Below are 24,927 nucleotides of genomic sequence, written 5' to 3' on the forward strand. Positions count from 1 at the left end.
TATAAAATATCTGCGAAATATCTACGACCATTGCTCTAAATACCAAGGACTGCCACTTAATCTAAGCTTCAAAGCACAACCCCATATCCTTTACCAAGTCTTCAGCCCGGATGTCGATACCTCCCGTCCTCGTATCTTCAATACCGAAGCCCAGAAACATCTCGTCACCAATGAATCCATGGTACTTCTGCTCTTTACTCTTCCAACTCATCGAAGTAACATAAAACATGTCTGAAGTCGACTTTTCGGGATACTGTTTCCGACCATGAATCCATGTTGGTTTCTTGGACAGGGCATGGACTTCAAAGGGAGCCCGTTGTTTGAAGAGCATAACGTATGGTTCATATACGGCGTGGTAGTCAAAGTAGGACTTGTGCTGGTATATGACCATAATGAAAGTGTTTTCATCATTCGGCACGCACATTGGTTCGTCCCGTCGACACATTGTGACTAGGAGGGAATTGGTTGTCTGATGGAGAGACTCAAGATCTGATGTGAGTTTGGGAAGATATTTGGCCATGCATTGCTCATCGCCCATTGCAGCAGGAGCAAGGTCAGGGCCAGCGGAACCATCGGCATTCGTCTGAGAAAACACTCTCTTAGGCGCAATGTCGTAATGAGTATACATGCTGCCACTAGAGTCCCAGAAGAGAAAAAAGTTCTTCTCCATGGGTCTCCATGGCTGTGGCCTTTGAAGCTCAGTGCCTACTCTGAACTCGCTGAGGTTTGCCATGTCGCCTGGCCAGCTGACGAGCGTGCGAAAGTCTTGCACAAACTGACCCAGGCAGGTGAACAACGAGTTTGTGCCATACGTAGTGTAGGGCTTCTCAGGCCCATAGAAAACGCGTCCATCGTGAGGACCCATGCTCATATGGAAATATGACAAGTCGCCTTGACAGTTATTGCCGCCTCCTACAGTAGGAGTAACTGGAAGCGTTACTGCGTGGGTAATACATGTAAGAACATCATCTTTGAAGGCAGAATTGCACACAAGCTCTGCAAACCAGAGTGAGTTACCACCTTCTTGTAGCCATTGAGCCACGACGATCCATGTGTTATCGAGGGTTGGATGCGGGATGATGTTTGGGTTGAGCGCAGTGAAACCTTCGAATTTTATCTCAAAGAACCTTTTATCTTTTGTAGATAATGAGAAGAGTTCATTGTGCGTTGAGCTTATATCTTGAGGAATGACACCCTTTCCGAATGGACTATCGTCTTGCTGGGCAGGTTCTGTCTCTACCTCAGGCGTTGGCTGGGAATCTGATACATGGGTTGACTCTTGGTCAGAGAGAACCTCTTCAGTTTTTGACGACTTTTTGAGCTGAGAAGGAACCCAGTCTTGAAAGCCAGCGGGGGGTAGATAGAGTTTCAGAGCAGCAATAATGAAAAGCAGGACTGGGACGACAAAGAGCAGAAGCTTCCGCGAATCTCGGATGAGCATCTTGGAAACGGAAATCTGCAGATGCAGAGACAAGAGAATGTGTTGGACAATGGATCCAAATACGTATGACGAGGCCGAGTAATGCTACAGTTAATTCAACCGTTCCTATATGCGCATGCGCCGTGTAACATTCAACCATTCCTCATTTGAGCCACACTCCGAAAGAAGAGCAGGGGATATGAATTGAGAGTAGTCATTTTTGCGGAGGATGAGAGCGCAAGCTTAGAAAACCTTGGTGAGTAACTATGGCGGGGAAGATATCAGTAAACTAACTCAACCAAAGAGCCAATTGTTGACCCTGTCTTTTTTATCTTGGTCATTAGGATCTTCAGCTGAAGAATCCCCCTAGATTGATGGAGAAATGCCTTGGCAGTTCCTGATTGTGACATTCAATGTGGCTGCAATTCGACGTCGACACACAATCATATGCATGCCGAGGCTTTTATTTTAGTAGGTACTTTTTGACTTGATGCGGGGAGGCGCTAATGTAATGTCATGCTGGTCAACGGCGCAGGTTCCTGAACAGGGGAGCTTTTGTCTGATCTTGGAGGGTTGCAGATCTTAATTGGGGTAAGGTAGTGTTTTGCGGCGTAGAAAAGAGGCTGGGCCTGATGAATACGAAGCGATGTCTCGTGCCTTGTAGAGCGCTTTATGGGTTGGTTAGGTTCACAGAGGATGAGAGGCAATTTCAAACTAGGAGATATCGAGTATCTGCATATCGAATCTTGTTCAGCTGCTGTCATCGCAAGTCGAAGCAGCTGAAGACCATGATGGCAATGTACAGGAAAGGCACACACATATCGTCGAATTAAGCTTGATTTATTGTGCATCTACAACGATACTGTACTTCAATGCCTAGCCTGTTTGCTAATTGGGTCTCCCAAAGCCTTCTTGTATAACCAGGCTGCAAACTTGACACTAGGCGTATCAAGAGCCCTTGTCACAACGTCAGCTAATCCAAATGTCAAAGGCACAAGGATCAGCTGAGGCAATAAGAACGCCAATTCCAATCCCATAGGTCCCTTCGTTGACAGAGGCATTTTGTTCGCCCAGTGAGGAATATTCTTCATCATGTCGTCGTTCTGCCATCCTGCAGCCATGTATAATCGTTCTCCAACAACCCATAGAATTGGGCCATGGCAGAGATACAAGGCGTATGAGATGTGACCCAGATACTGGCAAAATCTTGTTTCGAAAAAGCTCTTGAGCCAAAAGATTCGAGGGATTGAGGCTACCAGGAACACAGCTGCGTAAAACAAGTAGAACCATTTGTAGTCGTAAACAGCTTGCGGCTTGAACCACGAAAGGTAGTAGAAACCTCTGTTCTTGGCGAGTTGCTCAACATTACTGTTCTCAGATGGCACGCCTCCCAGGAAGAGACTGAAAACAAGGAGGTGGTAAAAGATAAACTCTTTCGCCGGCTCAAGACGTGCCATCCATCGAGGGAGATCGCCCTTCTTTGCAAGGCCGTCCAAATCGCAAAGAAGCATGCCAGACATGAACATGGCGTTGAACGATCCATCGGCAATGTACATAAAGTAGAAAATGAGTCCAAGCTCGCACCAGAGACGAGCATTTTTCGAACATCGAGAAAATGCCATCTGGGCGGTGAAAACGACAACTGAGCCTTTGAACTCCACGGGGATAGACCACAGATGTTTGTTGTATGACAACCACGGCTCGCCACCTTCTTTGAAAACGAAACTGAAATTCTTGAACTCGTAGTAAAATGTCCACATCTCATCATACCAGTTTTTCTGCTTTGTCATGATACGCACCCACACGCCAAAGACGTGCAAATACGTGATGTAGATAATCATGGCCATAATGATGGGTAGATAAAGACGAATCCATCTTCTGAAAAAGGACGATGCGATGACATCGCCTAGCTGAATGTACTCTCCTGCTTGGATGAGACTTATCGGCTTGAGAGAAAGCACGTAGCCTGAGATGATGAAGAAGGTTGATACAGCATAGTGACCGCCTGTAAAGAAGTGTCGTATGCCAGGGAAAGCGGCAAAATAGTATCCTCCCTCGTAGCCAAACGCATTCTCAAAGGGTTTGTTTAGCTCAGGAATACCATGTGCCCATAGTTCGTGGTGGTGAATGTACACCAAAAGAGCTGCGAACCCGCGAAGACCATCCAGGTAAGCAGTTGGACGGAGATTCTCCAGGGGAGGTCTTGATCGAGCACGGATGGCGGCTCTGATTTTGTTGACAACTTGCTTTATCTTGCCACCTGCTTGCGATGGCTTCCAGTAATTTTTGCTGATGGCCCAGTCTGATGAGGACGAGTCTGACTTTACTTCGTCCCAGTCATCGCTGTCAAGAAGGCCACTTGTTTGAGGCGACATTGTAGGTGAGATTGGCTGTGTAAGGATGTTTCAGCTCTTTGAAAGAAGAGGCTAGCTGAACGATGTTGAAGATGTAGTCTAGACATTTACCCGCATGCAAGTCGGAGAAATCAAATATCAAAAGCCGAGGAGGAGAATGGGATAGACAAGCATGTGGGAGATTGTGACGAGGGGTTCAATCCCTCAAGACCCACGGACTTTTGAACTGGATGCATACAGTAGAATTGACAAGAGGATATACATGGTCTCATTATATTCCTCTTGTGAGGGAAATCTCGATGGTGCTAGGTTGTGTTCAAGACATGGGATAGGTCATCTTTACAAGGGTCCAGCCCGTTGAGTACGGGAAAGTCGGCAGCACACGAAGACCCATTATCTGGCCCGGTATTGGCTGGCAAGTCTGGGGATGGGTAAAAGCTTGTTTGGTGCCGTACTGTAAAGGTTTAGACTCGTGCGGGGGATATCAGACCAGGAGACAGGGGTTGTATTATATCCGAGGAATCACAAGCCAAGACAAATTCTTTATCTCTTGAAGACGACTGAAGTGGGTGTGAACAAAGTCATTAGTTAGATCCTGCAAGGCACAAGAAAAGCCACAATGTCTGTGGTCATCTCAACTCTATACAAACTGTGATCTCGCCAGGCCACATGCGCCGCATCATCGGTCCTGGTCAGACCCAGTGGATATCTTCCTCTCACCAACAGAATGCCCCCGGTCATATTCACTTACCCCATACGTGCTCACCCTCCACGATGTACGAAGGAACGGAGGAGATGCCCTTCTTGGAAGTTGTCAATTCAAGCTAATAACGGGTCCCCCTGCTGCAGTATCAGCGATTTCTCAACAGTCACATCACATGGGTTCAAAGCCCTCTCCGCTTTCCGATGACAGTCATTAAAAGGAAAGCCTTGGTTTCTTGGTATACTTAGGTAGCATTGGCTAGTTATTCAGGGTTTCTAGATTTAGCCAAGAGTAGATTTGGTTCAGCTCCGTTGTGCATTTTCTCTTCTGTATTCAACTCGCAGACAGCCCTTCTTCTCTCCAGTGTTAGTGACTTTCTGTCATGGCGAGTGGCCCTCGACGAAACATCCCATCTAACCTACGCATCCCTCCTCCCACTACCGTCGAGTGGACCGTCACCAACAAGTCCAAGTCAAAGATGGGCTCTCCTCTGGGCTCGCCAACACTGGCAGCATCAACAGCCAAGTTCCGAAACAGAGTCCCAGCTCAGATGCAAAGATGTCTACCGCTGTACATCTGCTGCGTCGTCCTGCTCTTCATCATCCTCAACTTCGACATCTTCTACTCCATACCCAGCCCGATCACAGCGTTCCGAACGGAAAAGGCACCCCTCGTGACAAGAACGCGCTTCAGCTCGTTCCCCCAGAAGATCTGGCAGACATGGAAGGTCGATCCCCTCAACTTTGAGGACCGTGACCTCCTCACCTCGCGGACATGGGTTAACAAGAACCCTGGAATGCGGTACGAGGTCCTCACGGATGATAACGAGCTTGCCTTTGTAGAAGAGCACTTTGGTGAGGGGAGTCAGATAAATCGACCTGATATCGTCAAGTTTTATAAAAGCATCAACTTGCACATTATCAAGGCTGATTTGCTGCGATACATGATCATGTATGCACAAGGTGGTGTCTACGCAGACATTGACGTCGAAGCGTTGAGGCCGGTGCATCGATTTATCCCAGAGCGCTATGATGAACGAGATATTGACTTGATCGTCGGCGTCGAGATTGATCAGCCCGAGTTCAGCGACCATCCCATCCTGGGAAAAAAGTCAAAGTCGTTTTGTCAATGGACAATCATCGCAAAGCCTCACCAGCCTGTCATGCTGAATCTCATTGAGCACATCATGGCCTGGCTCAAGGACGAGTCCAAGAAGCAAAAGGTTTCTTTGGGAGATATTGAGCTTACATTCGATCAAGTCATTAGCGGCACCGGCCCTTCTGCTTTCACAGGAGCCCTTCTGGAGCAGATGAACCACCACCATAAAGGTGGCAAAGTGACATGGGACCTGTTCCACAGCATAGACGAGTCCAAAGTTGTCGGTAGAGTTCTCGTCCTCAATGTTGAAGCCTTCTGTGCGGGACAAGGCCACTCAGACTCTGGCAACCATGATTCCCGCGGTGCTTTAGTCAAGCACCACTACCACGCATCCAACTGGCCGAGCAAGCATCCCCGTTACAGTCACCCTGCATATGGACAAGTCGAAGACTGCAACTGGAATGCTGAGTGTGTCAGATTATGGGATGAGAATGTTGCTGAATACGAGACGTTGTCCGAGGAGGAGAAGCAGGCCAAGATAGAGCAGGCTAAGAAGCCTGATATCGGGATCTGAATGAGACATATACGAATACCATATTTGAATTAGAAGTTGTCTGGTTGGCGTTTGGTTTTTTGAAATTAGATATCCTGGTAATGAGTTGGTGAATATGAATACTTAGTTAATTCATTTCCACTTGAATGTGATTATGAATGGGTCTACTATCGTTAACTACCGAAACTTAATTATCTTTGAGCAAGAATCATTCCAAACGTTTAAGTTGATATTCTCATCAATTGATCAACCGATGTTCCCGGACAACTGGTCTTGGCGTGATCCGCGGACCGCGGCACCGAGAGGCAAACTTTGACCAATTCAGCTTGATCACTTATTTAGAAACCAACCCCGCGTCTCACGCATCATAATATATTCTCACATCCTCGGCTTATTCTGTCCCGTTTTTACTCTTACATTTTTTACTCACCATAATATCTCATAGTTTATAACATGTCTTCTCCAGAGCAGAAACCAGTTATTATTGTCGGCGCTGGCTTGGCTGGCCTTGTCGCAGCCTTTGAGTTGTCAGAAAAAAACATCCCAGTCCTTCTCCTGGATCAAGAAAATGAGCAAAACCTAGGTGGTCAGGCCTTTTGGTCACTTGGTGGCGTTTTTATGGTCGACTCGTCTTACCAACGCAGAATGGGAATCAAAGACTCTCGAGAGCTGGCCATGAGAGACTGGTTCGGTTCAGCAAGGTTCGATCGCGAAGAAGAAGATTACTGGCCAAGGAAGTGGGCCAAAGCTTTTGTCGACTTTGCAGCAGACGAGATGGAAGATTATGTCAAAGCTCGAGGACTGGGCTTTCTGTATAACGTTGGCTGGGCCGAGAGGGGAGACGGTTCTGCTACCGGCCACGGAAATTCTGTGCCTCGGTTCCACGTCAGCTGGGGTACAGGGCCAGAGGTTGTCAGGGTCTTTGCGGATCCTGTCAAGAAAGCTGCCGAGAAGGGCATCGTAACATTCAAATTCAGACATGCTGTTGATGAGTTAATTGTCGACGATGCCGGTCGAGCTGTGGGAGTCAGAGGTCGCATTCTGGAAGACGACGATGCTGGACGCGGCATCAAGTCGTCGCGCATTGAAAAGGACAAGTTTGAAATTTATGGCTCAGCTGTTGTTGTTTCTTCAGGTGGTATTGGAGGCAACGTTGATGCTGTCAAAGCAGCATGGCCTGTTGACAGACTGGGTCCCAAGGTACCAGATAACTTTGTCGTCGGTGTCCCTGCACATGTCGACGGACGAATGATTGGTATCTCAGAAACCGCTGGCGCACACGTTATCAACCGCGATCGTATGTGGCATTACACTGAAGGCCTTCAGAACTGGAACCCAATCTGGCCTGGACACGGTATCCGAGTCCTCCCAGCTCCTTCGTCGCTTTGGCTTGATGCGACTGGCAAGCGACTACCACCGTTCCTCTACCCAGGCTCGGATACTCTGGCAACGCTCAAGTATATTTGCAGTACAGGGTACGACTACACCTGGTTCATCCTCGACCAGAGCATCATAGCTCGCGAATTCGCCCTATCTGGCTCGGAACAGAACCCAGATGTGACTGGAAAGAGTATATGGATGCTTCTCACCCGCGTCTTCGGCAAGAAAGGCACGGTTCCTGTTCAAAATTTTCAAAAACATGGTAAAGACTTTGTCGTCCGCGATAATCTGGAAGATCTGGTCGTTGGCATGAATGAGCTTGCCAAAGCACGCAATGGCCCCTTACTGGAATACGACGACGTTAAGGAAGTCGTCGAAGCGAGAGACAGTCAAATGGACAACCCCTACGCCAAAGACGCCCAGGCCATGCTCATCCACAACGCGAGGACATACTGGCCCGATCGCCGTAGTCGTGTTGCACCGCCACATCGTCTTCTGGACAAGGCTCACGGACCGTTGATTGCTGTGCAGATGAACCTTCTCACAAGAAAGACGCTCGGTGGCATCGAGACAAACTTGGATAGTAACGTTATGAGGGCCGATGGTACCCCATTCCCTGGGCTGTATGCCGCTGGTGAAGTAGCTGGGTTTGGAGGAGGTGGTGTTCATGGGTATAGTTCGCTCGAGGGAACATTTGTAGGCGGTTGCATCTTTTCAGGACGAGCTGCTGGCAGAGCACTTGTTCGTGAGATCTTGGGAGAGGATGTCTATGGGGATGGGGCAAGTACAAAGCCTGTCAATTCTCGGCTTTGAGAACGTGGTTGTTCTGTTTGATTGGTGCAGTTTGTTGTATTTAGAGATGAATTTAGCAAGCAACGTACATAGTGAATGCTTTGGGTTGTTCACGTGCGGTTGGAATGAATAAGCATGATGGCTGTTAGGTGACCGTATGAGAATGTCTTCAACTTGCTATGACGTATCCAGTATTTCAATTACCAAGACCTGCGTCAAATCTACACCCCATTCATTGTTCACGATTATACAATTAACAAACTTCAGGGTAGGAATGAAATCAAGATCGGAACTGGTAGAACGCCTTACCCGTAGCCAAGCCTGCAGGAGTGGGCACCGCTGAGATCCACTGCAACATGAACCCCTGACCTGGCTAAGGCTGAGTGAAAGACACTGTCGGCGCCTAAACATTTGGGTGGCTTAGGCATGGCTGGGACATGGAGTCTTTGAGGGAGGACTAATTAGTAGCTAGCAGACAATAAAGTGGCAATTGATCTATTTATTCTCACTCGCAGCAAACAATTGCTGCTCGGTTTAAGCTGTGAGAATTTCGCCTCTCGCAAGACCTGAGACCTTTTCAGCCTCCAGCATAGACAAAAAGTAAGCACTTGTTGTTCGTCTCATTATATCCCTGTTCTCAACAATGACAAACTAGTATCACAGCCACCATCTCTAGCTTCAATTTCCCTACTCACGATAGCGCGACACTTGATCATCGGTCATCTCAGACAATTCAGACTCTATGACCCACGAGAGATATTAATAATGCCACAAGGATCCGAGCTAGTAGGTCCAGCATGTAAGAAAGCGGACCCAATGGCCATTTCACCGATGTCTCACTGGGTGAAGCTCTCTCATTCCCCGGCCCTCAAGACATCCGCTTCAACGCTAACACTGAGATTAACAAGGATCTTCGTCCACCGAGGCTGAGTGTTTTGTTGCGCCAGATGAAACAGTTTGGCTATTCCCCCAATAGCCCGAGATTTCCTTCTCTTCTGCTTTTGTCTATCTTTCGGGTCAGCTTGTGATAAACAGACGGCCTTGGAGTTGCTGGTACCTGATCTTGAGGCTCGACAATCACATACCCTCTACAGTATCTGATCAACATATTGACGCACAAAATGCACGCTCTGTTGCCGCTCACCCTTATACTGAGCAGCCTTGCCACCAGGGCTGCTGCTGCTACCTCCTTCATCACCCCTGGAGGATCTGGAACTACGGGATGGAAGAACAACCCGTCTTACGATGCCGATGAGAGCATGAATGTAGAGTGGCAGACCGACCTCGACGAGACAAACCTTCTCCTCTGGCAGGACTACCCTGCTGCTGGCGGTGGCACACAGTTCTTTATGAGTCTGAAAGGTATGCGCGATATCTGTACTTCCATCTGCAACGGCAGTGACTAACCCTGCATGTTAAGAAAACTCAACATCGACCAGCTTCATATGGCAAGTCAGCTTCAACGGCTTCTCTACTGAAGTCAAAGACGGTGAAGACGCCGTCTTCCACTTCTCCCTCTTCAAGTCTGGCACCAACGATATCTACGCCAACAGCCAAGCCTTCAACGTTACAGTTCCTCGCGATGCAACAACAAGCGCGGCCTCTTCCACCGTCGAGCCTAGCCCCACGCCCACCCGCGACGCTACCGAAACAACAACAGACGCTGCCACCGAGTTGACAACAGAAGCTGCTTCTGATTCGGAGGACAAGGGTCTTTCTACCGGAGCTGTCGCTGGTATCGCAGTTGGTGCCACCATTGGAGGTATCGCAGTCCTCGCTGGTGTTGGCTTCCTTCTCTGGAAACACTTCCGTAAGGGTCCTGGTGCTGCGGCCGGAGGATATGCGCCTCCCAGTGAAATGCCTACTGGACCTCAGCATCAGCCCGCGCAGGAATACTACAAGACTCCTGGGCAGCATGCGCCAGCTGAGATGGCTGGACAGCCATGGGTTCACCCTCCTCAACAAGGCTATAGTCAAGGACCTGGTGGTCTTCATGAGGCGCCTTAATTAATGTTTGGTAAATGTAGAGGAATCGTAGAGTTCCTATTGGAAGGAGTTTTGCATGCTGTACATCAGAGCACGGAGTTGGTTGATTGCATCAGCTATATATAGATATATATATATATATATTCTTTTTTCACTGATACCTATTCATCAATACCAGAATAATTCATCTAACTTGATTATAACCTATTGATCTTTGATCAACATGCGTGTATACATGTTGTGACAAGTTCAAGGTTCTGGCAGTTCCCTTTGATATTCCCCAGCACGTATCGAATATGACCGAAACATCCGTCTGGGTTTTGAAATATTGCCGACGTCTTGTTGATTCGTAAGTGCCGTTTGGCTATCTTCGGTGAAGCGTTGTTCAAGATGATACGTTCCGTCGGTAACAGTGCTCGAGAACGTACCCTCTGCTATGATGCCGCAGTGCTTGTCGCGGGCGATTTTGCCGATGAGGTCGGCCATGGACATTTCGATATGTAGTTTTACAGTATATGCCAAAGGGTGAAATTGCATATATCTAAGGAACCAGGTTAGTATCTTCGTTGGTGATAGTGGCCTGAATTCATACACAAAAGTATTTCTTAAGCTCATCATGGCAATAATGAGCACATCCATGCTCAACGAAAACCCAATGATAAACATGTTGAAATGCGTCAACCTCTTGTACTTTGTGAGACCATGAATGATGAGATTGGCGCGAACTATGTGTATAAAGTAAAGATTGAGGCACGCGTCGACGATGAGGTATATGACTTTCTCGCATCGATCCCACCACTCGTTAATGTGGATATATCGCTGTGATACCTGTAGTCGGGCAGGAATCCATATGCAATAGACAGAAATGTTGACGGCGGTGATAAGAACTGCAACAACGATTTTGAGATGGTAGGCTTTCTTTGTATGGGTGAGGAGTATGCCACATCGGTTGACGATAATTTGGAGGAGGAATTGGACCTGTCGAGGGTTAGTCGAGGAATTGTGGGAGTCACTATGATATTCGTACTTGAAGGGCCCATGTGGTAACTGAGAGAAGTTAGCAGCAGTTCAGTTCAAGATTGGGTAATGATAATACTTACGAATAGTGAAGTAAAACGCAAAGCTGAAGGATATAAATCAGTATATGTGGTCGGAGTTGGTCTCGAATCAGCTTACCTAGAGGGTATAACGTCAAGTAGATGCAAAATGCAAATAATAGCAAATATCGTACAAACCAATAACTCCAACCAGACCATTATAATGTATGTATTTCGAAACACGCGCCTCCCATGGCGCTGGTATATCTGGAACGTCTGCCTGCAAGCCTTCCAAGTGGTGAGCCATCCGAAGCCGACGGTAAAGCCCAGTGCAATAGAGGCGATGACCAGATCACCTCTAGTAACTTCCTGAGCCTTGTAGTGGGGAGAAAGGAGGGTTATCATTCCGACATGTCGAGGGGCGTTTTTGTGCTGCTATCATCTGGCTGTGATGAATAGAGAAATTCCGGGTGATGTTTTCCATGTCATGGATTCAGGTATTGAGGGGGAGGTCGAGGTGCATATGGGGAAATGAATACAGGGCGTCATAGCAGAGTAAGGATTGTAGATTCCCTACTGTAGAGTAACGTGTGGACATGGAAATGTAACGCATGGTTGATGATTGGAAGTAGTCGAGATACTAAAGAAAGCCATCTCATGCCTGGTGCACCAATGCCTAGACTGTGGAGGTATTTAGTACACCAAGAAATGAGACTAATATAGCAGTCAACAGGTATATGCTACTGTGAAGTTATCAAACTCTAAAGCCCTGGTTCTCGGACCCCTTCCCCGCGCTGGCAACCTCTAACTACCGCTCAACCGTTACAGACTAAACAGTACGTAGCGTTTCCTTTGCAACCATTTGCCCCTTTCATCAATCACATGAGATCTACACCACTAAAAACATGCGAGGAGCCAATTGGTACCGCTCTGTGCCCTGTTTGATCTACTGGATGGTTGATCATGGGCTTGAACTGGTAGCCAATTCGTCTTGGCATTTCGTGAGGCTGAGACCCTTGACTTGAGAATGACTCAAGGGAGAGTTTTCAGTGACATTTTACAATTTCAACTAAGTTTGTACAAGTGAACTTGATTTTGTCTTGAGCTGTGTGTTGGTGGCCTCTTTCTTTTCACGCAAAGCCACTCACGTTTCTGCTTATACACCGCCATATTTCTCAATCACGAGACCCTGAAAGGACAATAGAACATTCTAATTCTTCTACATGATATGTCTCTAGATCCCCTACCAGTGTGGTGGATGCACAGACGGTCCATTGCCGAAGTGAATTATGTCAACATCTACCTGCATTTCTCCCCTCATTCCCAACAATTAGATACGATTTCAGCCTGAACTAGTTGAATCGGATAGCCCAATAAACTAATCCATCCCCATTTCAGCTACGGCTCGTGCCGTGAGTAATGTCTCCATAACCAGTCAACTGCAGACGTCAATCTCCGCGGCAATATTTCTATCAAGAGACGGACTAACAGCGTCTCGACTGCAGATCGAGTTCCACGGGACCTTATCCAGACTGTCAATTTTAGCATTAGTTGTAGATCTTCATTGATAAGTGACACAGACCAAGCGGCTCGATTTGATCTAGCCCTATGGGGATCATCCATACCGTACTATACAGATCTTTAAAGGGTCAGAGACATGGACGAAAGGGCATGACATGTATTTATGTGCTGTTTTCCTTACTGAGACAATCTCATCCGCTAGTTTCCTCTCGATCGAGACTCAGCAATAACAGCCTTGGAAACATATACTCAAATGCTTCTCAACAACATTGCTTCCCCGCATGCTCTAGGGGGATGATCTACGCCTTAGCTGAAGCCGGTGCAACAGACTACTGAGGAAACGACGCTGTCGTGGCTTAAACTAAGACAGGGGGCGCAACAACTAACTAGATAACTGGTGGAAGTCCAACGTCTGGTTAACAGTGACCGTAAAACCATCCACCCAACATAGAATTAGGACCCCAATCAGGTATCCTTCTCGTCTCGTCTCGTCGATCAGTCTATAAGGGTGAGGCAAAGAACACACTGCTTCTATCCGTCTTCCGTTGACATGTTATTGACTATACTAGTTCATTTTGGAACTATTTTCGCAAATTGGGTTTTCCGCTGACGAAGTGGATGATATTCCAGAAGCTCATCTCACATCTCACTCATTGTACCAAGTTCTATCTCCCTGCCTCGTATTCCATCTCTTAAACACAGTTGCTTCCACCAGGAATAAAAGTACCATCCGAGTTCTCGCAACCGCAAGTACCATCGTTGGGATCCTTGATACATGTAGTACCGACACCAGAAGACTCTCCATTGTTGCTAAGCGGGTCAGTCAAGTCACCGTTTCCTTATCATGATATACTTACTTCCAGAAGAAAGTCCAGTAGTCTTGATCGGCAATCATGTCGCCAGAAGTAGGAGCGTCGCACTCATAAGCCTCACAAGTACCATAAGGAGCACCGTTGTTCTTGTCATACTGATGATCAACCTTGAAAATGGCAAAGGTCTGCTTGCCTGACACGCGGGTGTTGTATGCGCACTCAGCAGCCTGAATAGCGTTGGATGTCTTGGAAGCTATACCGAGCTGGTCAGTTCCAAATCTTTATGAGGTTATTATTGAAGAGGTAAGCTCACGAGAGCATGATGGGCTCTTGGGATATTGGCCTTTGGTGTTACTCTTCGCAGGCTCAAGTGTAGCACTGACGGCGCCAGCGATGGCAAGGAGAGAAGTAAAAGTAGCGAGAGGATACATATTGAAGAGTTATTGGTACAGGATATTGAAGGTATTGGCGCGATAGTTTAGTGGAATGGATAAGATCATCAGCTCTGAGGATCCTCTTGTCTTTATAGCCAACTACACGAATACCCATGTTTCAAGGAAATTGAAGTAATGTTTCCGAAACTTGTCACTGTGGGGAATCTTCCATGATTCTTGAGGTGGAGCTCTCTCTCCTTGAGTAATTATAGCAGGGATATACGACGCATCATTTGAATGAAACAACAAACAACGCGTTTTTCAAGGTTACGACTGGTGGATATATATTCCGGATTTTTGTTTGAAGGCTATTCTTTATATCCACTTCCCGGCGGTGAACTTGAAGTAGTGAGTAGGCACTTTGGAAATCAGTCAGATCGGATATCCCTTTATAACTGGCAAACTTGATAATAGGTATGCGACTAGATATGGAATATATTAAAAGGTTATAAACTAAACTAAGCTATTTAAACAAGAATGCCCTCCCGAATGAACCTACAAATCCTCCACGTCCGTAGCGGTATGCGAATGAAACGTCTCAAACTTAAAAATTGCCTTTCTGGTCTCTCCCTTGGGCTCATACAGCAGCAGCTCAGGACAGTCATCCCATTTGCCAATGGCACCCGAATTGGTAAAGTAACCATCTTGCAGCGTACCCGTAACGTTGAAGTGATAACCGATTTCATGGAGTCGTTGGCCAGTACAGCGAAGTGACACGCGTGAACCGTGCTGCTGCTCCAGTGCGTCTTGGATATCTGACAATTGGTAAAACATGGAATATGAAGGAACGATGCCAGCATCACGTAGCCACTCATATGTTGGGAGACGTTTGAACAGTGAAACTGTCTTTTGGAAATAGGGAACTGCTTCTTCGGCTTCCTCGTAATTGCGACCGTAGCATTCTCGGTTCAAACTACTGAAGCATGTTCCATGGGCGACCCATTGGTCTTGCCAGAAATCTTCGTTGTCTCCCTCTGCAGATTCCCATAGGTTATTCATCTCGTCGACAGTATCTTCAGCACCAGCATGGTACAATATCTGCGTAATATTTGTGTATGTACGATTGGTGTCGCAGTTGCTTGGGATGGAACCGTCATTGTGAATGGGCCAGAGTCCGTGAATGGTCCATGAATCTAGGTGTATTAGCAGTGGATATATGAGTTATGGCAGGGTGTAAACTTACCAAGAGGTCCAGAGACGGGTCTTGTATCCCAAACTTGTGTTTGTAACAGTCTTGCTGGAGAAAGATAGCAGCAAGTATCGCCGACAGAAGCTTTATCGTAGCATGAAACTCGACGGCCGTTGGCGTACACATTTGGTGTTCCAGCAAGAGCCAACACAGAAGTGGCTGATGTAAGAAGCACGAAAAGTTGAAGTGAACTCATTGTTTATGCTTCAATGGGGCTAAGTGTTCCTGTTGAAGTTGTGCGGTATATTTCGACTTCTGGAGTTATGACTGCTTTCTTTATAACTTTCCCAAACACAGCCCCTGACCGTATGGCAACGAGGGATTTCATCAAAGTGTTACGAGTCAACCGCTTGCTACTACCAAGCATCATGGGAAAAAAAGGCAAACTGATACAAAACTCAAAAACAGCCAAGACAAGACATAGAAATGACCCAATCGAACTCGAGATTTCGGCCGTAATACGTCAGCTACGATCTGAAAGCGTATCTGAGACCAATCAGACAATGTCTTGGGTAGTTGAGAGTTTGCAAACGACAACTGACACGATACCGAATGCGGACTATTTTCTGGCGAAAGACTGTGATACTTTTGCCGATCCATACCAACCACTTGTCTTCAGGCTATACGCAGGTCCACAAGTCGTTTTATTCGTTGATCGTTTTCGTTGAGCCTGTCAGCACGCCGTTTAGTTTCGGGCTTATTTCTATCATGTCACTTTGATGACCGACAGACAAGCATTTCTGCACTTTATTGTCCTGTTTAAGAGGGCAAACCACGTTACTAGAATGCGGAAGCACCCGAGGGACTGCAGGTACAGTAGACATTGGATGGTTGATCGGGTGACGGGATTTGTGTACATGGCTGAGTGAGATGCCATAGCCACAAAAGAGTTGAAACGTTTATTACTCGTGCGCCATTCCAGAGATTATGTCAAGGAAAGTACTTAGTTGGAAGCTTACACCTTTCCCATGTTAGATGCTAGAAATAGGATGGTTAGCTTGATGACCAAGACATTTTGTATCCTATTGTCGAAGGCACCAACTTAGCTGAAACTTTTAAGTTACTTGGTATATGAATCCCTAATTCGTCTGGATAATGATTCAAAGATAGAAGAGATTCCGTGAATTCAGCCAAGCTAGCTCATTCGTGTATCACAAGGTACTTCCATGATTCATTAAAAAGCCATAATATGATTACAGCAGATCTTCCAACAATTTGGCAAGCTAGTCAGCCTGACGGGAAGAAACTCAGCTGGTTTCCCGGCCATCCGAGTACAACCTCCGTCATGATTCGATTTTCTGATGATAGGAATGTGATGGTTAAAGTTCAACTGACAGAGGCACGGCAACAGCCACGAGGCATAACGGCGGGAATAAGTCCCCAGCAAGCCACAGACACACCATAGTTGTTAGGTATAGGATGAATATAGACTATCGGAAACATAAACTTAGAAGCTAATCAACTTTGCTCTACCAGGCTTTGCTCTATTTAGGCTATTCTAAGCTCCGGTAGGACAACTGCTGGAATGCAGATTAATTGCTCGATCAACCTCATCTTTCGGGCCAAATATAATCATTCAAAGATTGACGATCTTCAACGGCTGGAAATTCGTTTAAAGTGCAAGTTAAAAGTTGACGATGACTTCATCGAATCTTGTGTTAGTATACGCCTCGCTTTGAATTATACCGACGAGATCAAGGATGGTAATCCTACCCGCACTTTCTCGGACCGAGGCCTGAATGAGGGGAAAGAATATGTCATTGAGATCAAAACAGCCTGTAAACATCCCTAACTTCTTATGTCTTTGGCAACATGTTCGAGTAATTGTGAAAATGCAATTATCCAGCATCGTCGCAGGCCTTGTATGCCTTTGCGCATCGTCATTGGCTTCAAAACATGACTCCAAACTTCCCCAGTTTCACAACTCGGCGAACCACCCAGGAGCAGATCCTCACGTAATTTATGACTCCAAAACCGGCCAGTATTTCGCATACTCTACTGAAGGTGCAGACCCAGGCAGTCTCTTTGCCGTCTACAGCAGCCCCGACCTGTCGGCATGGCACAAGCATCCAGGCGGCGTCCTGAAAGCCTGCTACGACGACGATATGAACCGCGTCAAAGGTGGTCAGGCCTGCTGGGCCCGTGACTGGTATTGGGCTCCAGAGACCTACTACAACGAAAAGACCGGCTGGTACTTTTTCTTCTTCGCTGGGCGCTTGCGAGAGGATTTGGCCAAGGATTATTTTCGCTACTCAGACTTTGAAGAGCCGTCCAAGATTGGAGTGGCTGTTTCAAGATCACCTACTGGGCCATTCAGGGAAATTAAATCAAAGCCCATTGATTATTATCCGTTTGATCCTGATTACTACGATGTCAATCTCATTATGGACGAGAAGCAGATGCGTCCTCCGCAAACCCTCAAAAAAGGCAAGACAGCACCAAAGGGCACTTACATTCCTACCATTGACGTCAACATCTTTTTCGACAAGGATGGAAAGATTTATCTTTATCTCTCTCGAAATGCCTACCGCAACTGGAATTGGGATAAGAAGCTGGGCAAGTACATTGAGGAATCCAACATTATCGTCGTCGAGATGGAGCGAGACTGGTGGGATGACCCCAAAGCCATGACGATGCCTGAGATCATTGCTTCACAAAAGAATATCCACGCCAAGGATGCACCAAACCTCCCTCACAACATCACATCCTACAACGGCACTGGTGAGATTGGTTCACCTCTACGTAAGGATGGCTGGAAGACTGTCATCTCCTACGGCGCCGATCGTCAAGACTGGGAGAATTACCACGTCGACGACTACGAAAAGAATAATGGTACCAAGAAAGACCGTCGCTGGGCTGAAGGTAGCACTCTCATCAGACGGCCTGGAAAGAACGGCAAGCCTGTTTACTTGCTTACCTATAGCGCCAACAACTATGAGGCATCCAACTACGGCGTAGGCTTCGCAACCTCCAAGTCTCCCTTTGGACCATTCCGCAAATCATCGAACAACCCTATTCTTTCACAGAAGCCCGATGCCAAGATTCCAATCTACTCAACTGGTCATGGTAGTATAGTAGCTTCGCCTGCCAAGAACAACAAGAAAGTTGGTACTCAAGACGTCACTCTCCGAACACCACCAGGCTCAGAGCTTTTCTATGTCCACCATGCGCGTAACAGTACAGAGCGCGATAGATCCATCTACACGACTCGCATGACTCTTGAAGAGTCAGCCGTTTACTTTGGCTCTGATGATGCCATGAGTATGGACCTTACATCTCTTGACCAGCCGCTGCCCAAGAACACGTATCCCATCCGTATGAATGTTTGGTGCTCCAAGAAAAAGGATGCGTGTCAGTTTCATGTTAAAGTGATATCTAAGCCTGGAGCGTCTTTTGATATTCTTGAGGGAACGAACAGAGTTGTGGCTCTGCCTGGAAACATCGTGGCTACTTCTGTAAAGACTGAGAAGCGTACTGGGTATTTTGTTCTGTCTTTTGGTTGTGATTATGTCAAGGAATTGGCTTATCAACGGTTCAGTGTTGACGGAAGTTGGTCTACAGTTACAAAGAAGAAGGTGACTTGTAGGTAGTTAACACAATCTCATATCACTAAGACGTATCAACGCTGTTATAGGACGTCCCACATGGACTCTTCTCGCATACAGAACAGCAACAGTGGATAAGTGCAGAAGAGTGACAAACAAAAAGACATAACAGTCTGACAGGCAAAAGAAGGGCCTGACCGGGGATTGAACCCGGGACCTCTCGCAAACTATAGTCTCATTAAACAAGACTGAGATGTCACTCCCGAAGCAAGAATCATACCGCTAGACCATCAGGCCAGATCCTAGATCCTTAAGTGAGGTTTCCGCCAAAAGGTGATACCTATATAGTCTTGGGCTCACGGATGTCTGAGCCTGGACATGGCCCTTTATCATGATGTGATCAAGCTAGATACTACAGGTAACGGTTTCATTCAAAGACCGAGGAACACGATACCTGATAATTTCACATGTTGAAACATAAACCCAACAGTTTGTGAACATATCCACTGTGCTAGATGCTAGATCTTCAAGGCAACATTATGTCTAAGAAGTGAGGTCTATATACTCATAACTTCACGAATATTCAATTCTAACATTATATGATATACTGTGATTGTGTGTGACATCGTAACTTGGATCATTTCAAACTATAGTCGCCACTAACGTATATACCAATCTCTAATCTATCTCTCAGATACAGCAAGTTGGACGATGGTCTGCCCTTGACCTTGATTAGAACACATTCGGCTCCGTATCTTCTTAATCCTTCTTCTTTCCGATCTTGGGCAAGCATAACCATAGACCCAACAGAGCAGTCAAAAACGCAAGTATAATAGGTTGAAGAGTCTTGACTCCTTTCGCCTGGGCAATAGCACCAACAGCAAAAGGCAGAATCGCAGCTCCACTGCCTCCAAATGCTGCAGCAAAGCCGATTGTACTAACGTGCAAGTGTTTGGGCAGCATCTTGGTAGTAGCAACCACAACAGCAGGGAACAGAGGCCCAAGGAAGAACCCTTGGAAAGCCACTGTGATAGCAGAAACATAGAAACTCGGCACCAGCCAGAAGATTAACTGCATAGCCATGGCAGCAGGCAGATAAAGAGATACTGCAACTTTGACACCAAGTCGAGGCGTGACGAAACCCAGGATAGCTCGACCAACTGCAAGACCTAACCAAAAACCCATTGAGGTCATGCCTGCTGGATAGTTCTCGGCCTTCCGTACACGGATCATAAATTGAACGATCCAGCCACCGACAGAAACTTCGACACCAACGTAGCAAAGAAGAAATGCGGCGCAAAGCCAGGTGACGCGAGCAAATGGAAGCTTAAAAAGTGCTTCTTTCATGCCTTGATTATCTTCATTACTCGCATCCATGGTCTGACGATAGACCTCTGGTCCATTGGGCCAGAAAGCCCATGAGCAAGTGACAAGCTCAATCACAGCCAATCCGATCTGAGAATGGGAGTCAGCATTTGAGTTCTGTTACAAGAGAAGCAGCCCTTGGACTTACCATAACGTAGTAGAACGTGTACCAAGGAAGGTCAGCTTTTGCTATCATGTTTGTAGCGATCAAAGGACTAATGACACCACCGATACCATAGAAAGCGTGGAGGAAGCCAAGAGTCTCATTTGCTTTGTCAAGGTTACCAACCCAAGCGTTCCATGCCGCATCGCTGATGCCGTTGCCAAATCCAGCAATGGAATATGCGACGACTAAAACAGGGTATGGTGGATGAAGGGCGATGATGATATAAGCGGCTATATGGCAGAGACCGCAAGTGATGCCAATTCCTCTCTGCCCTATGCGTCGATGCAGAGTGTTGTTCAGAACTGCAGCGAGGATGTACCCTACAAAGGGAGAGAGAAAAACAAGGGAAACCACAATATAGCTCAAATTATAGTATTTCTCTAGCTGTTGAATTGTTAGTATAGTTTAGTAGAGAAGTTGGGTGCACATACGTATGGGATCAAAGCCTGCGATCATGTTAGCGATTAAAAATGAAACTTTCGGTGTGACTTACACCATATGCAGCATCATTAGCACCCGAAGTCAAAAGACTCCAAAAGGAAGCGCCAGTTTTGAACACATTTTCGCGGGGATATTTCCAACTCTCAATGGCTTCTGGGACATTCTGGGCCGGGACACTTTCGAGGCCATTCCCGCTACCATCTGAAAACCCTCGGTCGGGATGAGACCCAAGCCTCCGAGATTCGTCAAAATATTCTGAGCCTCTGAGGGATTCTCGAGATGCAGCGACAGGGGGTTCGTTGATTGTGCGAGACGTCAGCTCATACGAGCGAATGGTGGCTGTAGAGGATGCAGTCATAGTGGATATGGTGAATGCTGACCGGAGCGGTACCAGGAACAGAGCGCTGTATAAACTAGACAACGACGGTATTGAACAATAGAGAAGGAAGAAGTTACGGAAAACTGACGGATGCCCATGTTTTAAACCTGGCAATTCACGAGATACTGTGGATCTATGATCTCAGGCCGGATAATCGTTTAGTAACGATTCGTGATGGATAGAAGTTGAGAGTATAACCAAAAACGGAATAGATGCACAGGAACAAGGCGGTTCGTCGGTCCGCCATGGAAGAGCTTCGGTTAGACTTGGGATCATGACATGGCATTTTTCCGATGCTGGCGGCTACCATCATGATGTCGCCTGTATACGTAACCTGTAGTCAGTGTAAGCATCCTTCTTCTCTCACATGCCATCAGCGTCAGCATCAGCAAAACATGCATCGGCATCGGCCTTGGCCAAGCTTTACTGACGCGTGGTAATTTAGCACCTACAGTTTGGCAGGTGGTACCTACTAATTAAAGTGGCGGAGGCAGGGATGGAGGCTTAGGTCCACCGTCTCTCTTCATTACACAGTCAGCAGCCAGCAATAGCAAGACGAAAAAAGGTTCCCATACATAGGTAGTCAACAGCCTAGACTAGGCTCGGTAGCTAGCCTCTATCCAAGACTTCAAGAGTCTAGACCGCGCTGGCGTCTGGCTATTGGATTGAGTGGCTTTTTGCGTTTCCTCAGCTTCCCCTCCACATGATCCAATCAAGGAGACACCAGCCCTACAGGAACCGGCGATGCTACCCAGAACCACAACTCAGCCCTGGTGGTGCGATGGCAGAGATGGGTTTAGTGCTAAATGCCACAGTAACAGGCTCCGTGATGCCCATGGGGGTAATCTCTAAAGGTCAAGGGTCTTTTTTTTTTATTACTTTTTTTTTTTTCGCTCTTCCTCTTTACTTTTCCCTGCATCTGTCGCTACCCGACGACCAGCGATACAATACTTCCATGATTCAGCAGCTGTCCTCCCCCAACGCTACCTATAACATCAGGGTCCTAGCTGTTTAAGCACAGGGCACTGCGGGGAACTCGCCTCCTACGGTACCTACCTACCGAACAGACCGCTAGGGCCTCTATCTATAGCACCTAGCTATCCAGTCCTTCCTGCCACCATGGAATTGAGGGATTACAGCCGTCGCGATCCAACATCACCGCCCGAGGATTGGGAACCAACGAGTCCTTCGATTGCCAGGAAGCCTATAGGCACCAGCAAACTATCTCCCTCGCCATATACCTCCCCCGATTACGCCACGACCTCCTTTTCCCAGCGCGCAGGTCAACAACCCTTCCTACCGCGACAAGATACAACCGACACAACCTACTACGGCGCTTCAACACCACTGGGAATATGGGAACCCTCAACCCCTCATGCGCCAGGTTCCGGACGACCGCAACCTTATAGAGAGGATAGTCAAGCTTCGCTCTTGATGAGCGGCGACGGTCCAAGAAATCCTCCTCCTCATATGCCCCAGGCCAGTCAAGGTCCCCCTCCGCCGACTCCCCCGCACAACAATAAGTTTTGGGACTGGTGGCATCATAATTGGAGGCCATCTTGGAGCATGTACATTCTCGTCTTGTCGGGAATTGCTTTCGCCATAGGCCATCATTTCTACTACGACGCCCTTCACGGTAAAGTCGCAAACGATCAGCAGGGCAAGCTTCGATATGGCGCCCTTCTGGCCTTCTTGTCAAAAGCATGTTTCCTCAACGCCGTCGTCCTAGCTTTCCGCCAGAGAGTATTAATGATGATTCGTCGCAAGATGCTTACACTGGCTACTCTTGACTCGCTTTTTGCAGCGTCTGAAGACCTGACAGCTTTGCTCAACTGGGAGGCCTGGGTAAATGCCAAGTTCGCCATGGCCCTGACAATATTTATTTGGATGTCGCCTCTGATTGTCATCTTCACATCTTACACCCTGACCGTCAGGCCTCAGCGAAAGGATGAGATGACGCAATGTCCAAACGCTCGCACCCTGAACTTTGAGCACGAAGAGGCGGTTTACTGGAGAGATCCAGTCAAGGTCGATAATTACTTCGAGACCTCTGTATCCGTATGGAACACGACCGCAGCTGGCGACAGTATCAACAAAACCAATCCCAACGAGTTTGACTATTTCACCAGCAACAGTCAACAGTTCGAGTCTATTGCCCTCAAGACGGCATACGCCCAGCAAGCAATCATGCGACCCAATGCGCCGGAAGAGATTTGCGGTGCAGGCTGGAATTGCTCTTACACCATCGAATTTACTGGTCCAGGATATAAATGCACAAACTTAGCCTCGGGAGTTAGGGCGGATGTCAAGAAGCTTGGTAACGCAAAGTGTCCGTTCGACACAAACGCCCTTGCGCCCTTGGGAAACTACACATACTATGCAATGCTCGACCGAGGCGATTACGAGAACCCGCAAATCCCGGCAGACATCGGCGGAAGACCCAAGCAGAAACCGCCATATCCGAAAAATCTGGGGGCATTTCGGACCGAGCCCATCCTGTGGTTTGGCTATGCTGAGGTGGACGACAGAGAGAAGTCCCAGCCATCAGACCCGGGTAAAGGCGACTGGTACAAAGCTTACACCCCGACCATCTTTGGGTGCGAGCACTACCAAACCGAGTACAACGTTCAATTAAACTACACTGGTGGTGTTCAGTCTCATAATGTGACGAGCCGCAAGTTTGTCAAAAAGGTGATCGACACAACCTTTGTACCCGGCAAAAAGGACCCGGACAAAAGACTTAAGGATCGGACTGTGGCAGAACCCGAGGAGAATTATGTATATCCTCAAAACATTACGGATTACCGACTGACGGCCGCGTACCATGCTGTGGGATCCCAGCTGCGAACAATTCTGAACGGAACCACGACGATGCCGCATTTCATCGTCAATAGCAAGATCCTCCAGACGAGGCTTGTTGATCGCCTAAATTACCTCCCCGTCAAGAACTTTCCCCTCGAAGTGCAAAAGTTTTACGAGGAGATTTTAATATCGTTTCTGTCGGATCCGCAGATGTCTGCCGTCTCATGGGCTGCCAAGCCATCTAACTACTCTGGCAAATTCAAGAGCGGGAAAGGGCTAGATTATCCTTGTGTAAAATGGCAAGAAAGGAACTCTTTCTTTTACAACTATGCGCAATTGTGGGCAGTATATGCGATCTCCATAGGTATCACAATCCTTGCGGTCGCATCAGGTGTGGCGGCAATGGAGGAGAACGCCATCATGCGAAGCTTAAGCTTCTCCGCCATTCTTGCCGCATCGAGAGCTTCCAGTCTCGATAAACTACGATGGGAGCAAGAGGCCGAACTCAAGAGTCGAAAGATTGGATTCGGAGTCGTGGCAGATCCGACTGGTGAGAGAACATACTCTTTCGGCGTAGAGGGGGACGTCAGTCAGGAAAAAGTGGCCGCGGTGGCTACAGGGCGCTCGCCGGGCATCTCGGTGATGAATTGGGGCGACAGGGCAGCGCGCAGAATGAGTTACGCCATGTTGAACAAAAGGGACAGACCCGAAGATTAGGGTGGAAGTATAAGTGTCGGAGTATTGGCGGGCATCATGAGCGTAGCGTTTGTTGATTTACTGAAACATGTACTCATATTTAATTCATGAAGATATGATTCGCATATTAAAAGCTCAAGCGCATTGCTAATGGGGCGAAACACTGGAGGAGCTTGGTGATAACTCCGATACCGTACTCGCTAATTAAGGCCAAGTGTTTGGTGGAGCTAAGCTACCTACTTAGGTAGACGAGT

At 47.4% G+C, this 24,927-nt stretch overlaps 11 protein-coding genes across 11 annotated transcripts; 5 read left to right on the plus strand and 6 right to left on the minus strand.

Moving 5' to 3' along the window:
- Positions 1–61: 61 nt before the first annotated feature.
- On the minus strand, positions 62–1,441 carry FSST1_005563 (uncharacterized protein; the record flags this gene model as incomplete). Its single annotated transcript, XM_083231852.1, has 1 exon — positions 62–1,441. One exon carries the CDS (start codon positions 1,439–1,441, stop codon positions 62–64), a length of 1,380 nt encoding a protein of 459 aa, XP_083088993.1.
- An 848-nt stretch (positions 1,442–2,289) lies between these two features.
- Positions 2,290–3,795, minus strand: FSST1_005564 (acyltransferase 3; the record flags this gene model as incomplete). The annotated part of the gene is made up of 1 exon (XM_083231853.1): positions 2,290–3,795. One exon carries the CDS (start codon positions 3,793–3,795, stop codon positions 2,290–2,292), a length of 1,506 nt encoding a protein of 501 aa, XP_083088994.1.
- Positions 3,796–4,859: 1,064 nt separating this feature from the next.
- On the plus strand, positions 4,860–6,149 carry FSST1_005565 (nucleotide-diphospho-sugar transferase; the record flags this gene model as incomplete). Its single annotated transcript, XM_083231854.1, has 1 exon — positions 4,860–6,149. The coding sequence occupies one exon, from the start codon at positions 4,860–4,862 to the stop codon at positions 6,147–6,149; it is 1,290 nt and encodes a 429-aa protein (XP_083088995.1).
- Positions 6,150–6,581: 432 nt separating this feature from the next.
- FSST1_005566 (FAD binding domain-containing protein) lies at positions 6,582–8,321 on the plus strand (the record flags this gene model as incomplete). Its single annotated transcript, XM_083231855.1, has 1 exon — positions 6,582–8,321. The coding sequence occupies one exon, from the start codon at positions 6,582–6,584 to the stop codon at positions 8,319–8,321; it is 1,740 nt and encodes a 579-aa protein (XP_083088996.1).
- Positions 8,322–9,421: 1,100 nt separating this feature from the next.
- Positions 9,422–10,307, plus strand: FSST1_005567 (uncharacterized protein; the record flags this gene model as incomplete). Its single annotated transcript, XM_083231856.1, has 2 exons — positions 9,422–9,662; positions 9,721–10,307. The coding sequence occupies 2 exons, from the start codon at positions 9,422–9,424 to the stop codon at positions 10,305–10,307; spliced, it is 828 nt and encodes a 275-aa protein (XP_083088997.1).
- Positions 10,308–10,535: 228 nt separating this feature from the next.
- Positions 10,536–11,728, minus strand: FSST1_005568 (uncharacterized protein; the record flags this gene model as incomplete). Its single annotated transcript, XM_083231857.1, has 5 exons — positions 10,536–10,827; positions 10,879–11,264; positions 11,314–11,333; positions 11,387–11,409; positions 11,463–11,728. The coding sequence occupies 5 exons, from the start codon at positions 11,726–11,728 to the stop codon at positions 10,536–10,538; spliced, it is 987 nt and encodes a 328-aa protein (XP_083088998.1).
- A 1,808-nt stretch (positions 11,729–13,536) lies between these two features.
- On the minus strand, positions 13,537–14,087 carry FSST1_005569 (uncharacterized protein; the record flags this gene model as incomplete). Its single annotated transcript, XM_083231858.1, has 3 exons — positions 13,537–13,654; positions 13,702–13,909; positions 13,970–14,087. 3 exons carry the CDS (start codon positions 14,085–14,087, stop codon positions 13,537–13,539), a joined length of 444 nt encoding a protein of 147 aa, XP_083088999.1.
- A 498-nt stretch (positions 14,088–14,585) lies between these two features.
- On the minus strand, positions 14,586–15,475 carry FSST1_005570 (ribonuclease T2-like protein; the record flags this gene model as incomplete). The annotated part of the gene is made up of 2 exons (XM_083231859.1): positions 14,586–15,223; positions 15,274–15,475. 2 exons carry the CDS (start codon positions 15,473–15,475, stop codon positions 14,586–14,588), a joined length of 840 nt encoding a protein of 279 aa, XP_083089000.1.
- Positions 15,476–17,111: 1,636 nt separating this feature from the next.
- Positions 17,112–18,869, plus strand: FSST1_005571 (glycosyl hydrolase; the record flags this gene model as incomplete). The annotated part of the gene is made up of 1 exon (XM_083231861.1): positions 17,112–18,869. The coding sequence occupies one exon, from the start codon at positions 17,112–17,114 to the stop codon at positions 18,867–18,869; it is 1,758 nt and encodes a 585-aa protein (XP_083089001.1).
- Positions 18,870–19,583: 714 nt separating this feature from the next.
- FSST1_005572 (major facilitator superfamily domain-containing protein) lies at positions 19,584–21,154 on the minus strand (the record flags this gene model as incomplete). Its single annotated transcript, XM_083231862.1, has 4 exons — positions 19,584–20,279; positions 20,338–20,739; positions 20,787–20,801; positions 20,849–21,154. 4 exons carry the CDS (start codon positions 21,152–21,154, stop codon positions 19,584–19,586), a joined length of 1,419 nt encoding a protein of 472 aa, XP_083089002.1.
- Positions 21,155–22,294: 1,140 nt separating this feature from the next.
- FSST1_005573 (uncharacterized protein) lies at positions 22,295–24,694 on the plus strand (the record flags this gene model as incomplete). Its single annotated transcript, XM_083231863.1, has 1 exon — positions 22,295–24,694. The coding sequence occupies one exon, from the start codon at positions 22,295–22,297 to the stop codon at positions 24,692–24,694; it is 2,400 nt and encodes a 799-aa protein (XP_083089003.1).
- Positions 24,695–24,927: the final 233 nt, after the last annotated feature.

This window comes from Fusarium sambucinum, chromosome I, assembly GCF_050947815.1.
Source record: "Fusarium sambucinum isolate potato_lamoka chromosome I, whole genome shotgun sequence".
Taxonomy (NCBI): domain Eukaryota; kingdom Fungi; phylum Ascomycota; class Sordariomycetes; order Hypocreales; family Nectriaceae; genus Fusarium; species Fusarium sambucinum.